The 15,250-nt window shown below is 35.1% G+C and overlaps 1 protein-coding gene across 1 annotated transcript; it reads right to left on the bottom strand.

Moving 5' to 3' along the window:
• Positions 1-9,502: 9,502 nt before the first annotated feature.
• Positions 9,503-10,615, bottom strand: LOC118573295 (lysophosphatidic acid receptor 4-like). Its single transcript, XM_036173568.1, has one exon. The coding sequence runs from the start codon at positions 10,613-10,615 to the stop codon at positions 9,503-9,505; it is 1,113 nt and encodes a 370-aa protein (XP_036029461.1).
• Positions 10,616-15,250: the final 4,635 nt, after the last annotated feature.

Below are 15,250 nucleotides of genomic sequence, written 5' to 3'. Positions count from 1 at the left end.
AGAAAGACAAGACTCTCAAAACAGGTAAAGAGAATGAATTCTTAATTCATTTGTTGCCGTCTCTACTATACCTTATCTGTTAAATAAATGCCAAAGTTTAAGTGTAGCTTTTTACTTTTTGATTTTGTCGCTACTATTTGGTAAAAGTGTAAAAAAGAAATCATAATGAATTTGACCAATTTATAGATAATCTTGAAGCTGATGATGTCAAATGGAATGATTGCTTGATCTGTGAGTACAAATATTGTCTATTAAAATGAGATTTAGGAAATGCTCTAACATTAAGTTGAGGTGAGTTTAGGCTTTTATGTTGTGGCATTATCTCAAAAGCTTTAAATTCTCTCCTATTCACTCAAAAGAAAATAATATTTAAATTCCTTTATACGTTTGCTAAAACATATATGCATTCATTATGTTTTGATAGTATGTAATTCATGTATATCTCATCATTTATTCCTTACTGTATGCTATTATTCAAGTTAATCTTGTCATCCAGCATTTGGAAATGAATTTTTGTCCCTCTCTGTGAAACTTTACCAATGTTCTTCCGTAATCCAAAGGTTTCTCTTTAAAGTACAGATTCCAACCTTATTCTGTGCTCCATATTAGGATATAATACCCATACTTCACTAGAACTGTGAGTAATTCATGCTACTCATTCTTAATGTAAAATTAATTGTTTGTAGAGTTAATATTAATTGGATTCATTGGTCTCATTTTACAAAATTAAATTAAGCAATTAAATCAGTGTGCAAATGGTAACATGTGATTGGAGCATCAAGAGCTCTACTAGGTCTTAATCGACTGGATATTAGTAAAATAATCTTTGAAATTAGATTAAAGGAGTCCCAGATGCAGTTCCCCTACACTGCTCTGTTTTTAATAGGATATCAAGATTTCAAAATGTGTTGAAAATGAGAAACAAATGAGAAGAAGAAATTAAGTTTTTTTTTTCCTTTGATGAGGCCCCTAAGATATGCAATCGAGAGTAAATAGAATGTTTTAAGACTCGGTAGGGTGTGCCTGTGAATGTTTATTCTCAGGGTATATGAATATTTCAGCGGCACCTCGTAGAAGACTCAAAGGTCAGAGTGTTATAGACAAATACCCTTCATACCAAAGTGTCTGTTAAGAAACAACTCATGGGAATGTTTTCCTTCAGTCTCTCACAGAGTGTGTGTGTGTGTGTGTGTGTGTGAGAGAGTGTGTGTGTGTGTGTGTGTGTGTGTGTGTGTGTATGTGTGTGTATTTCATCAAAAACTGAAATTATGAGATTTTGTTACTTGATTAAATGAAACAAATAGACATTAAATAGATAAAGAAATTGTTACAGAGTTAAAGGGTAGAAGTCTGAAAGTTATAGCAGATTTAACAATTCATTCACCATTTCATTAGGTCAATAAAGTATATAACTATCTAAGGTGAAAAGAAAAGGAGTTTTTGTTTGAGTGTTACACAAATTTGGATCTTTAAATATTCTAGACTGTTGTGCTAAGCATTATTGATTGATAAAAATATATTCAGAAAATCTTCTCTTCTGCCCCAAGATTTACCTCTGCAACATGATTGTCATTCATTTCATGTAGTTATTAATTAATAAACTTGTTTTAAAAATATAAGCATTTATTTGTCAGCTGTGCATCAAACCCTGAGTATGTAAAAATAAGGGAGGGAAAGAAGGAGATGGAGAGGAAAATAATGGGAGGAGGAAGAAGGATGGGATAATCAAGGACTTGGAGAATTTGCATTTATTGTGTAAGTCTTATGCAGACTAAATATTAGGAAAAGAAAAAATGGTTAAATTTAAGTGCTAAGCCATTAAGCCGTGTCATAGCTTTCCACAAACGATTGTGTATCGTGAACAACCTATGCAAAATAAATTTACAAAGAGCTTTTGCAGACTATTGCTGGAGAAAGGATGTGTTTTGTTAAACCTGTTTGTGCTAGTTAAAGAATTGACATCACCAGTTTCATATCTAAAATACGAAGTTAGGATTGTGATAGAAAGGCTGAGAAATTTGGGACTTCTGCACAGAAATTTTTTTCTGGAGGGTCTTCAGCAGACCAGCATGGACCCTACAGTTTTCCCTTTCTGCCTTTTATGATTTCTCTTTCTCTCTCTGTCTCTCTATATTTCTCTGTATCTCTGCCTCTATCTGTCTGTCTGTCTCTGTCTCTCTCTCTGTCTCTGTCTCTCTCTCTCCCTCCCTCTGTCTCTTGTCCTTTCTCTGTCTTTTTTTCCTTTATTTATTTTCCTTTTATCTTAATTTTTGACTGCATGCATTACTATTAGTAATTACACATTGAAAATTACTGTAAATACAGAGTTATTGAAAAACCATTCTGTTCTATCTGATTATAATGAGATAAATCTAAAAAACAACAGAAGAAAATCCTGCAATAAATAAATAGATATTAAACAACACATTATTGTAAGTCAACTATGGTGGCACACACTTTTAATTCAAGCATTCAGGATGCAGAGGCGTGTAGATATCTATAACATCTAGGCTAGCCTGATTTACATGTGATTTCCAAGATATTAAGGGTCATAGGGAGAGAGAGACCCTGTTTTAAGAAAACTAACAACAGTAACAATAACAACACACTACTAAAGGATTAATGGGTCATTGCAATAAATCAAAAAGTAATAAAATTCCTAGATTTGTGTGATAATGGAAACAAATCATATCCAATCTATGAGATACAAGAAAAAGTCTACACTGAAAAATCAGAGTATTTGCAAACAAACAACCTGACAATGAATCCTAAGTCATCAGAAAGACAAAAACGAAACAGTGCCTAAAGCACAGCTTCAGAGAAGTGACTACAATTAGTGTAGAAATTCACAAATTAGAATAGAAAAAGACAACACAATGAGTCAATGAAACAATGAGATTGTTCTTTGAGTAGATAAACAATTCTTTAGACAAATTCAATAAAAGAGAGAGAAGAACCAAATCAATAAATTTAGAGATGAAAAGGGAGAGATTACAACAGATATGGAAGAAATTCAAAGTATAATGAGGATATGCTTTTCAAAAATTTCATATTCCATTATACTGGAAACTTTAAAAGAAATATACAGATTTAAAGTTACATACGATGTACCCAAGTTAAATGAAGATAAAATAAATATTTCATATCGATCCATAACAACCAATGTGATATGAGCAGCAATTAAAATTCTCACAAAAGAAAAGTCTGGGACATAATTGGTTGTTGCAGGAATCTTAAAAGTACTTGTTAATGAAATCAAACCTGAGGCCAGTTATTGGGGTGAATGCTGGAAGATCAGAGAAGCAGAAAAAGCCACGGCTATCTCACCTTGCTAGTTCCTCAGGTGATCCTGTTTCCTCAGGCTGGAAGCTTCTGAGTCCTCATCCCAATGGCTCTCAGGTGAACTGTGCTGCTCCAAAACCTAAATGCTTATCCAGCCAAAATGCTTAACCAAATGATAACTAACTACATGCTTTACTCTTCTAATTCCTGGTCCTTGCACCTTATATACTTTTCTCTTTCTGCCCCCACTCCCTGGGATTAAAGGTTGGGTCTCTGGGATTAAAGGCATGGGTCACCATGCTTAGCTGTTTCTAAAGTGGCCTTGAACTCAGAGATCCGGCTAGCTCTGCCTCCCAATTGCTGGGATTAAAGGTGTGTACCACCACCACCCAACTTCTGTTATGGCTTACTCTTCCCATTTTCTAGCCACCATTTTTGTCTTTGTTCTAGTTGCTGTCTGTTCTCTGACCCTAGATATGTTTATTTCAGGGAACACACAATATTTCAGGGAACACAATACCCACCACAATTGGTTCATCATAAAATTCCACCAGATTTCTAAAGAAGATCTAAAGTTTGTGAACTAACATGAAAAAATAGCAATAGTTTAAGTAATAGCACAATAATGTGATAGACATACTGTGGTGTTTTGAATAAGAACGGTCCCCATAGGCTCATAGATTTGCATGCTTGGTCATCAGGCAGTGGAATTACTTGACAGGGATTAGGAAGTATGGCCTTGTTAGAGGAAGTTTGTCACTGAAAGGTGTCTCGAGTATTTTTCTGTCCTGCCAGTCAGCTCTCAAACAATGACACAGAAATGTTGCTATTTGTTTTTGCTCTTTTCTGGAATAAATCACACACAGAGTCCTATTCCCATTTACCAATGCCTGGCCTTATCTTGGCTTAGTTTCTTGCCAGCTTTCCTTGACTTATTCCGACTACCTTTTAGTCTCTGGACTTTCCCCATTCTCTAATTTCTGTGAAACTTACTCTTATTCTGTGGCTCGCTGGGTGACTGGAGTCTTTCTCCTTCTCTGGCTCCTACCTTGTCTATCTCTCTTCCCAGATTTCTCTTTCTATTTATACTTTCCTCCTGCCAGTCCCACCTTTCTTTTCTGTTGCCTTGCTATTGGCCAGCTCTTTATAAGACCATCTGGCTTTTTACACAGGCACAGTAACAAGCTTCACAGAGTTAAACAAACACAATATAAACAAAAGTAGAACACCTTAAGATATTATGCTACGTGGAAATGTATTATCAATTATGAATTCTTGGCGCTAGCTTAGGCTTGTCCCCAACTAGTATTTATAACTTAAATTAACCCGTTTATATTAATCTCTGTTCTTCCACCTATGTTACCTCATCTCCATATTACCCATCCTCCTTCCTCTGTGTCTGCTTAGCAACTCTGCCTTTCTTCTCCCTAGCATTGTCTCCCTTTGCCTGGAAGTCTTGCCTATACTTCTTGCCTAACTATGGCCATTTAGCTTTTTATTGCACCATTCACAGCAATACATCTTTACACAGTGTACAAATATCCCACAACATTTCCAGCTTTTTATGTAGATAAAAGAATGATCTTAACTCTAATACAGTAAATCTATATACATTAAAAATGATTATCAAGTAAGAATTTCACTTATAATGTCCAGTACATTTGTATTTGGCAAATTTGGAGAAATTAATTTATTATCTATCTTGTCTTAATGAAAGATAAACCATTTTTTATCATAACTTGTATTATCATCCTAAAAATACGTTTTTAGACCTTAAAACATCTTCTTAGGTAAACATCTTAAGCTTTTGTCTCTCAACCTATGAAATTTACATTTCCTATATAACTTGCTTTTCCCGAATTGTAAACAAAGAAAGCTGTAACAATAACTATCTAGTCTTCAGCCTTATCAAAGACCCAAGACTGTAATATTACCTGAGTAAACAGGAAGTGCAGAGCAAGCAACTCCCAAAACTATGAAAATGACAGAAATAGCTGGCTGCCTGGAAAGTCACCCAAGGTTTTTCTGCAACACTGGGGCTGCCATCTTCAGCCTACAGGCCTAGAAAATATGACAGACCTTTCTGTGAAGCAGGGATTTTTGAAGAAATGCTTACCTTTTCTCAGTAAAGTTCAACAATCGCCTTGTTTTGTGTTCTGCTTGTCAATTTGGACAACATTCTGTCTGCAGTCAAGGCAAGGACAGTTTTTTGCCTAATGGCTAACTGTGCCACAAAGAAAGCAGCTTCATATGAAAGTTCTTCAATGACCATCATCTTTTATGTAGATTGATGGTACCAGGAGCAGATGTGTCTCACTGTTATGAAAAGCCTTATGTTATTAAAACATCTTAAATTTCATAATATGTAAGTTTCTGAAGTTTTTGAAGACCATTGTTCTAAAATATATCTATGTTTGACCTTGAAAATGTACATAACATGGCCATAAATTTGATTGTTAAATTGCTAAGTACAAACCTGTATTTTTTTGGGGGGGTGGGGATTTCAAGACAGGATTTCTCTGTGTAGTTTTGGTGCCTGTCCTGGATCTTGCTCTATAGACCAGGCTGGTCTCAAACTCAAAGAGATCCACCTGGCTCAGCCTCACAAGTGCTGGGATTAGGGGCATGTGCCACCACTGCCTAGCCTAACCTATACTTTCTAATTATCCTAAATAGTTTGTAATAATATCTTTCAGGGACTAGAAATCTGCATTACATTGTTAAATGGGCTACATAGCAACTATACCTTAAATGATAGTAGGAACATATATTCCGTATAACAAAAATAACCTTAAATTTGTATTAATGTACAAAATTCCACACCAATATTTGAGATTAGTGGTAGTTTTAGTTTAAAAGTAGAATTACCTACCCTTTTATCCTATCATTCCTATATCCCCCTATTTTATTTTCAGAAAGAGATCCTTAAATCTAACATTCTTTGCTTAGATTTTTCTTTGACCATGACCAGTAACAGCTTGCAACCAATTCCCCTAAATGATGATCTACCCACCAACCAACAAAAAAACACCATTCCCCCTTCTTGGGAATGTTGCCATCCTGTATTGTAGACTGCTTCCTGTTGTCTGGGATGACAGAAATTTTAGGGGACACTGAGAAAATTGGGATAATAGTCAAGCCCTGGGAGAGTTATCTATATCATTTGTTGTCTAGTCTCTGTGTGATAGGATTGCATAGAGCTTTTCTGAAGTCTGTCTGGAGTAGTTCATGAGGCTGGACCACACAAGCAGCTTTGAAGTGTAGTGGGTAGCCATCCCAGCATTGGCCTGGAAGTTCCAATCCCCACTGAGGCTTCGGTAATGGTCACGCCCACAAGGCGGGGCAGAGGAGGAAACGGAAGACGAAGGATCGGGAAGAGCTCTGTCTCTTGGTTCCCGGACTCTGGACGCGGGAGGTAGACCGAGCAGAGTTCTCCAGAGAACACCGCCGGACTGCGCTATACCCTTGCCAGACCCTGTAACCTACCCCTTCATTTGTAAGTTACCCCACAAAATAAACCTCCCTTTTAACTACGTGGAGTGGCCTTAATAATTTAACCAATATCTGGCGCCCAACGTGGGGCACGAACCCACGACCCTGAGATTTAAGAGTCTCATGCTCTACCGACTGAGCTAGCCGGGCTTTTTTTTTTTTTTTTTTTTTTTAATGGCTTAATAATCCAAATGTTTTATTATATTTAATAAACATTTAAATGCAGATTGTAATTACAGCTGAAGGATTACCTGTATTTGTAAGTGTAAAATAAATTCCATTTTACATTCAGGTACACATTACAATTTGTTGGTTACATTATTCACATCACCATTTTCATAACTAGCAAGTTATATTAAATATGAAATGGAAATTAACCAAAATAAAGTGAAATGCTAAAGAGTAAGCAACATTAAACGTGAAAATTATACAAAATAAAAGTGATTTTAAAATGTATTTATGTCAATTCAATGATTTGATACTATAATCCTAAAATTCCAGAATTTTAACAGCTAGGAGTACAAAGAGTTCACATATAGTTCAATATTACAAAAGAAGAAGAAGAAGAAGAAGAAGAAGAAGAAGAAGAAGAAGAAGAAAAGAAAGAAAGAACACTGAAGGAAACAACTTTTCATCCTAACTGAACTTCATCTAACCTAACCTACTTTTGTCTAACTGAGCCTACAGCCTTATGTATTCCAACTACTACCTTTCTTTGCAAGACAATATAATGCATAGTTATTTTTAGGCATTTAAGACATGAATTTATTTTTACTATTGTTCTATTGTTTTAGCAACTTTTTTTTAAAGCTAGTTCCTAACCCGAGCCCAAATTCAACAATCTTTAAAGTTTATTGTGCTCACTGATTTTTACTTTTTTTTTTATTATTTTTTTAAGCCTACATATCACCAGATAGAAAAACAGGTTAAGGAATTTCAAGAATTTGCTCATTGCTTTAGAATTTTTACCATTTCATCATTGTTCTGTGATGTTTTAATTTAACCACTCTCTGGCACAAGTTCAGCAATATATAAGATAGGTTATTCCTGGAAGTTTACTTTAAATTCTGAGCATTTTTTAAATTGCCACATTTTCTACATTTTTTTAAACAGACTGATGCATATTTAAGGAAATGTACTATACATCAGAAAAATTAAAATTGTAAACATGTTTGTTTCTGTTATTTGCGATACAAAAAGGATTGATTCTTTTCCTTTCATAAATTTTAAATGTTTTGATTCACTACCTCTCAGACTTCGTACAGTTTAGCCGTTTCCTAGATGCAGCATCTGACAACTGCAGCCCTTGTTAAATGCTATCGATGCACAGTGTACACCCGAAATTTGGAAGTGCTCCTTTTATTTGTTTTGTAAGGGTTTGTTTTAGAAGGTATGTATTTTTATCTAATTCAATCCTGTCCCAGACACAATTTTAGCAGGTTTCTAATTGAATTATGCTAAAACATTTATTAAAATGGCATAGTGTTTTTAAATTTATGGAACTTCAAAAATAGTAAATCAGTGATGCAAGTGTTAGGAACTATTTTGTAATTTGTTATTTTTTTTTCTTTTTTTAGTTTTTTGAATTTTTTTATTGATGATTTTTCTTTTTGTTTCTTTTATTATATACATTTTTTTTTCAATATGCTCCCGACCTGAGCACAAATTCAGTAGCACCTTGGCTACAATGTGCTCCAAAATCTAACAGTAAAGAGTATATGTTTCAAAGTTATAGCTATCTAACCTCTACCTAAAAACTAATACAAGCTACAAGAGATCTTGTTGCTATTATTCTGTTAACTTCTCTTTTCAACTTGCTCCCGACCTGGGCACAAATACTGTAGCTCTGTGGCTGTACTGTGTCCCAACATTTAATATGAAGAATAAATATTTTCTACAAGCAAGTCCCCACCCCCACAAAGGATAAGTGGAAGTTTTAAGAAATAATGTAGTGTTGCTTAAAGTTTTTTAAATCGACAGTGTAATTTTATGATTTTTTTTCCATTTTTCACCTGCCAGGAACATATGTAGCAGCTTTCACGATTAGCAATTTCATAGGAAAATTCTAGTATTGTTTTAAGAAAGTTTTAAAAGCGGACATTAATTGTGGTTATATATGTGTAAATGTTGTCTATTTTCCAAATTTTCCCACCCGTATTCATTCAAACACTTTATTTCTGTTTTCAAAATCTAGACAAAATTTGCCAATCTTTTTAAATTCAACACATTTTTCTTTCTCAACATATCCTATTAACATTAGGAAAAAATAAGTTCTTTTAGTAAAATAAATTCCGTGATAATTCAAAAAAGGAAAAAAATACCAGTATATATCAGTAGTAACACAAACATTTTTAAATAATCCCTGAATTTGTTCTATATTTATAGGCCCAACCCAATTACCAAAATCATTGGAATGTCTCTTTTTTTAATTTTTAAAGTAACCCCCACATAATTAAAAGTAAAAAAACAATCACTGGTCATTTATATAATGAAATTTCAACTCAACAAAAGAATCTGATGATCTGTTTTAGTTGCTGTAATTAGACTTGACCTATAATTACTGAACAAAACAGAATATGTACAACAAGTGTTCAAACAAATGTATCTGACTGTATTTGGTACATTAATCTATTTTCAGCATCATTAGCTTCAATTTTTTCCTCTTATTTATAGCATAGGAAAAATCATAGGAGACACCATAGCTGAACCTTAAAGACAATTTTCATACCTAGAAAGTGGATTCCAGCATCAATTCACCACCATTATTTGTTGTTTGATCACTAACTTCTTCTTGAATAGCTGGAAGGGAAGGCTTTGGGGTCAGAGGTGTCTCAGTCTTAAACAGGGACTCCATCCTTATATGTGTATTGATATAGAAGGATTTCTGAAAGGATTCAAGGGTGAAGTAATAGATAAAAGGATCAAAGCAACAATTCAGAGTTGCAAGGCACAAGGTAATTGGGTACATTATCTTTGCAAACCTTTCCAATAAGCAATTAGTAATGGCTTGGGAGCGTACCAAGGCATATAAAAAGAGAACAGAGTTGTATGGTACAAAGCATACCACAAAAACTGCCATATGTACTGTGATCATCTTCAACACTTTTTTCTTGTTGGTCCCGATTTGAGACAATGTTGCAGGCTTGCGGAGGGTTCTCAGCACCACAGAAGAGCAAGAAACATTCAATATCAGAGGAATGATGAACCCAACAACTTCAATGAATATGGTGATCTTGGACAGGTATGTCTTCCAAACACGTTTGGAGAAGCCCTCAAAGCAGGTGGTAGTCGCATTGTTGACATTAGTGGTGGAGAACAAAGAGGCTGAAATACCACCACTGAGCACTAGGATCCAGACTCCAGCACACACAATGGCAGAATTCCTCCTGGTCCTAATGGTACGAGATCGGAAGGGATAGACAATGGCTAGGAAACGATCCACACTAATACAGGTGAGGAAGAGCATGCTCCCATAGATGTTGGTGAGGAATGCGGTCCCTGAGATCTTACAGAGGGTGTCACCAAAAGGCCAGTGGCGATTAAAGTTGTAAAAAATTTTGAAAGGTAGGGTACAGACAAAAAGCAAATCAGAGAGGGCCAGATTGGTGATGAAAATAGCAGTCTCACTTCTCATTTTCATGCGGAAGCAGAAGACAAACAGAGAGGCACTGTTGGTTATTAGACCCAGGATGAACACAACACTATAGACAGCACCATTCAGATTATACTTGAAGGAATCATCAACAATGCAAGTATTATTGGCAGTTGCATTGCCCAACCTGGGTCTGAGACTTGAATTTAAATCTTGGAACTGAAAGTCAATAAATCTTTTGTCACCCATGGATTTTTTTTCCCCAGAAAGCCTGCTAGATGCAGGGATTCACCACTCCAAGATTAAGGACCAGTAGAGAACGTTTTCTTCATTAGTTCAAACCAAATTCTGGCTTTTTTTTTTTTTTTTTTTTAAGATTTATCTATTTATTATGTATACAGAAGAGGGTTTTGAATGTAGAATTTTGAGGAAACTGTAACAGAGGCATTCTGAGAAGCTGGATTACTTTTCTTCATTGGTATCTAGTCCTTTTTTTTTTTTTAATGAAAACACACAGACTTCTAAAGATAACATACATATCTTCATTAACACGAGTGTGTAATATGCAGGATGTATTAGTCAGGTAAGGATGATTATTTTTTGTTCTATGTTTGATCAGGTAAAATATAACTCTTAACTTGATAAGTCAATTTAGACTGTATAATCAAATATCTACCCATGCCATATGAAAGGATGGCATGTAATCATAAATCATTAGGACTGTAACCAACAAGATTTATCATGTCTCATCCAGTCTCATAGCTGTTCCTATGCTTAGGGATCAGCATGCCCATCACCTGTCTTACTGTCTTTTTTGTTTTTGTTTTTGTTTTTTCTCAATAAAAGGTCTCGCCTGATCAAATATGATCTTTATTAATTTTGAAGAGATCCATTGTTTTATTTTCCTGTGGAAACAAAGGCATACCCTCTCCCCTAACACAACACATTTTCTGACTTCAATTATGAAGGTAAGACATTCTTAAAATATATAGGTGGGTTTAATTTGTCAGCTTTCATAATCAGATGTCACTCAGTAGCTATTGTTTTTTGTTTATTAGCATTCAAAAAATTCATAGTCAAAAAAGCACCATAAAAGATCTGGACATCTTATGCATTTCCCATCTTTACATGACTTATTCTTTTCATATTACTTTGTTCTTTCCTTAAAGACTTTATTATTCTTAATCTATTTATTTATTTATTATGTCTATACCCACTTTTCTGTGTCTTTTCAGAGGTTTTCTTGCTCTGAACCTGGCCTGACTGCATGCCTGCAGCGTTTTTTGACCACATGCCCAAACTTGAAACCAACCTTGTGGCTCTTCATACTGTGCTGGCTGGCTCAAGCTGGCAGGAACCAGCCAGGAGCTGCATCTTTGTATGCTGTAGCACACCTGAGAGATTGCAAGGCTAGGAAGCTGAGTCTTGTTCCATGTTTGCATGTTGGGAACTTTATTTAATGCTTCCTCATGACCCATGTGGAAATACATGCCTCCATATTGGACATGATATGTATGGAGTCTTTCTCTGTCCCACCAGTCAGCTCAACAAATAATGACACTGAACTGAGAATTGCTATTAATCAGGAATGCTTGGTCTTCTTAGGCTTGTCCCCAACCAGCCCTTATAATGTAAATTAACCCATTTATATTAATCTACATTCTCTTGTTTGGCTCATGTGGTCAGAGAATGTTGCAAGCCTGCAGTAAAGCCAAGATTCAAAACAAGAAATCCTCTGAAAAGATTAAGGAGAATGGGTATAGATTTAAAAATACCTTGTCTGCATATTGCCTGTCCTTCCTATGCTTCTTGCTGTCAACTCCACTTTCTTCTTCCCAGTGCACTCACTCTCTGTCTCTGTCCGTTCTGTCTGTCTTTCTCTCTGTCTCTCTCTGGACTGGAAATCCCACCTATACCTCCTGCTTAACTATTGGACTTTCAGCTTTTTAGTACATCAGTCACAGCAGTACATCATCACACAGTGTACAAATATCCCACAACAAGGGGTGGGCTTTGGAGTTTAAAAGTTCATCCCAGGCCCAGTATCTCTCTTTTCCTACTACCTATGGATCTGGATGTAGAACTCTCAGCTGCTTCTTCAGCATCATATCTGCCTGCATATAGTCATGCTCCCCACCATGCTGACAGTGTACTAAACGTCTGAACTCTAAGCAAGCCCCAAATTATTTTCCTTTCTTTATAAAAGTTGGTATGGTCATGGTGTCTCTTCACAGCTATAGAACACTGATTTAGACAGATAAAAATAGTCTTACTGTATTTAAGTCCTGATAAACAGGCATAAGCATATGTATAACTGGAGAGACCACAGCCTCAGGGTTGAACCTGCAACTGCTATTCTTCTGAAAGGACATACTATGAAACTGCCCTCTAAATTGCCATATCTATTTCCACATATTAGTGCAGCTCTCCTCTCAGACTGAGCAATAGATTGTGGTTAACGTAGAAATCAAATGTAAATGCAGTACTCATCCACAAATGTGGTATCTATGCGGCCTCCCCTATCTCCAGACTCAGGGACCATCTTGGAAGAGGGGGAAGAACAATTGTAAGAGGCAAAACTTGAGGAGGACTAGATCAAAACCATATCTTCTGGACATTACAGATCCCTGTACTCATGAACTCACAGCAGCAGTGGTTGCCTGTACAAGATCAAGCTAATCAATAGTCTAGCATAAAGGACCAGGGACCTCCAAATGCCAATACTAACTGAGGAGTTTAAAACTATTGATGGCATTTAGGGAAAAAAGAGTCAGTTCTGTTTGAGGTTATGGCCCCTTTTGGGTTGACAGTTCTCCAGTGGGTGGCCCCCAAACTGCTGGTGGTAAGCTAAAGCTAGTCATGGCTATTGCATTGATCTCTTTAGTCATTACCGCTATATTTAGCACTGTGTTTTTCATTTAATAAGACTGTTTAGCAATTCATCTACACCAAACCCATGAGCATATTGCAGGCATAAATTGGACTTGATGGGTTATTTCTAAACAAACAAGCAAACAAAATGCCACATATCTAAGGTGGTAGATATATGGAATGGATCTAGGAAGGGTTGGTTAAGTGGTGGTTAAATATGATCAAAATATATTTTGTGCAATTCTCAAAGAATTATAAAATACTTACAAATTACTGAATGAATAGTAAAGTTAGGGAATGAATGTGCATGAAACACATGTATAAAACATATGTATTTAAAGTATGGATGATACAAAATAGAAACCATTATAGAGGAGCTTGCATAGAATAATTGCACGTTCTATTGTTCATGCAACTGATGAATTTAATATAGGTGACTGAAATTTCTGAGCTTGAATTGCAAAGAATCTCACTGGAAGTATAACCAAGGGGCAATTCAGACTAAGAAAAGTGGATGTCTCCATCTCCTGGTATAATGCATTTGTTCTTGTTTTGTCATTATTATAATTATTATTATTTTAATTTATTTTTGAGAAATTTTATATGAATTTCATATTAACATTGTTTTCAAATCTCTCATTTCCCATTCTAATTCTCTTCAGGTTTTCTTGTACCCCTTTTCAAATTTATGACCAAATATAATTTCTTTTAATACCTCTTCATACACACACACACACACACACACACACACACACACACACACACAAATATCTGAGTGTGTATGTGTATGCATGTATCCCTCATCTGTTCATGTGTTTAAGGCTGACTACTTGTATTTGTATTGTTACCTATCAGGAAGCTCATATCAGAAAACTGTCTTTCTAATCATCTGTTAATTGCTTATAATTCTTCATTTAGGGGTAGAGTATATTGAAATTTCTCTATCCACAAGGGCAAGTAACTGGTATTGAAGCAGTGAGGATGAAATATTGATGTATGGTTTCTTAAGACTGAGAATCTCAAAAGTATGTTAACTATAAGGTCATGGAATGGGGAATGGTGTTTGAAATTATCTCCTATATCTACCTTATTTTGAGTTTCTCAGTATAAAATTCACAAAAATAATACAAGAAATAAAAATGTAAATATTTTCAGTCAATCAAGCAAACTGAGTTTCCTTCATGCACAAAGAAATAATATCTGTGCTTTTAACAAATGGAACAAATTGCTTTGTTGAATTATAGAAATTTATGTGCATACAGACTGATATCTTCATTTTTTTTCAGCAATTGCTGAAATTAATACTTAAATGAAAAGCCTTAGAGAGTCTAGGATTTTGTACAGAATCATTCTGCTATATGGTTGATCTATGAGAAATGGTGCATCAAAAGTGTGACAGTGGTATTGACCATGTTGAGTAGTCTGTTTATTTTCCTATTCGTAATTACTAATGTTTATTCATTTCAGCTAAAAATGAAAATAAGAAAATATGAACCAGTAAAATGCTTTTTAATATCTTGGCATATGTACTGTGAAGTTCTTTCTTTCGTGTGTTATTTATTATGCTTTATTATAGATGATGCTGATTCTCAGAGAAAGGAAAGAAAAAAATAAGAATTAAATGACTTACTGATTCAATTAGCCTACGAGAATTATTTTAAAGAGCTCATTTTTAAAATAGTGGCAATATAGTATTTACACAGTTATTAGACTGTGATCTAAATTTTTGTGAATGCCAAGTCAAATTTTGTTTTAAGCTTACTATGAAAAAAAAACATCACTATCTTTTGAAATGAAATGTGAACATTTTCCCATCTAATCACTCTCCCCCCACCCCACTTTTTTTTTTCTGCTTGGTTTGCTCTTAGTAGTTTGTTAGTTGGAACAGTGTAAATGGTACATTTCAGAAGGGGAATCTTGGGGGGCATTTTTGGCTGATCAAGAAGCAGAAAATTCAGGAAATCTAATGAGAATGCTTATTATTATGATTTGCACAGCTCAGCTTTTGTATAA

The sequence above is a fragment of the Onychomys torridus genome, chromosome 23, assembly GCF_903995425.1.
Source record: "Onychomys torridus chromosome 23, mOncTor1.1, whole genome shotgun sequence".
NCBI lineage: Eukaryota > Metazoa > Chordata > Mammalia > Rodentia > Cricetidae > Onychomys > Onychomys torridus.
Note: the sequence above shows the minus strand (reverse complement) of the source record. Positions and strands in the feature narration are given on the sequence as shown.

Bases quoted from the DNA above. Each gene is read 5' to 3' on its own strand.
- LOC118573295 (XM_036173568.1), bottom strand. From the start codon at position 10,615: ATGGGTGACAAAAGATTTATTGACTTTCAGTTCCAAGATTTAAATTCA.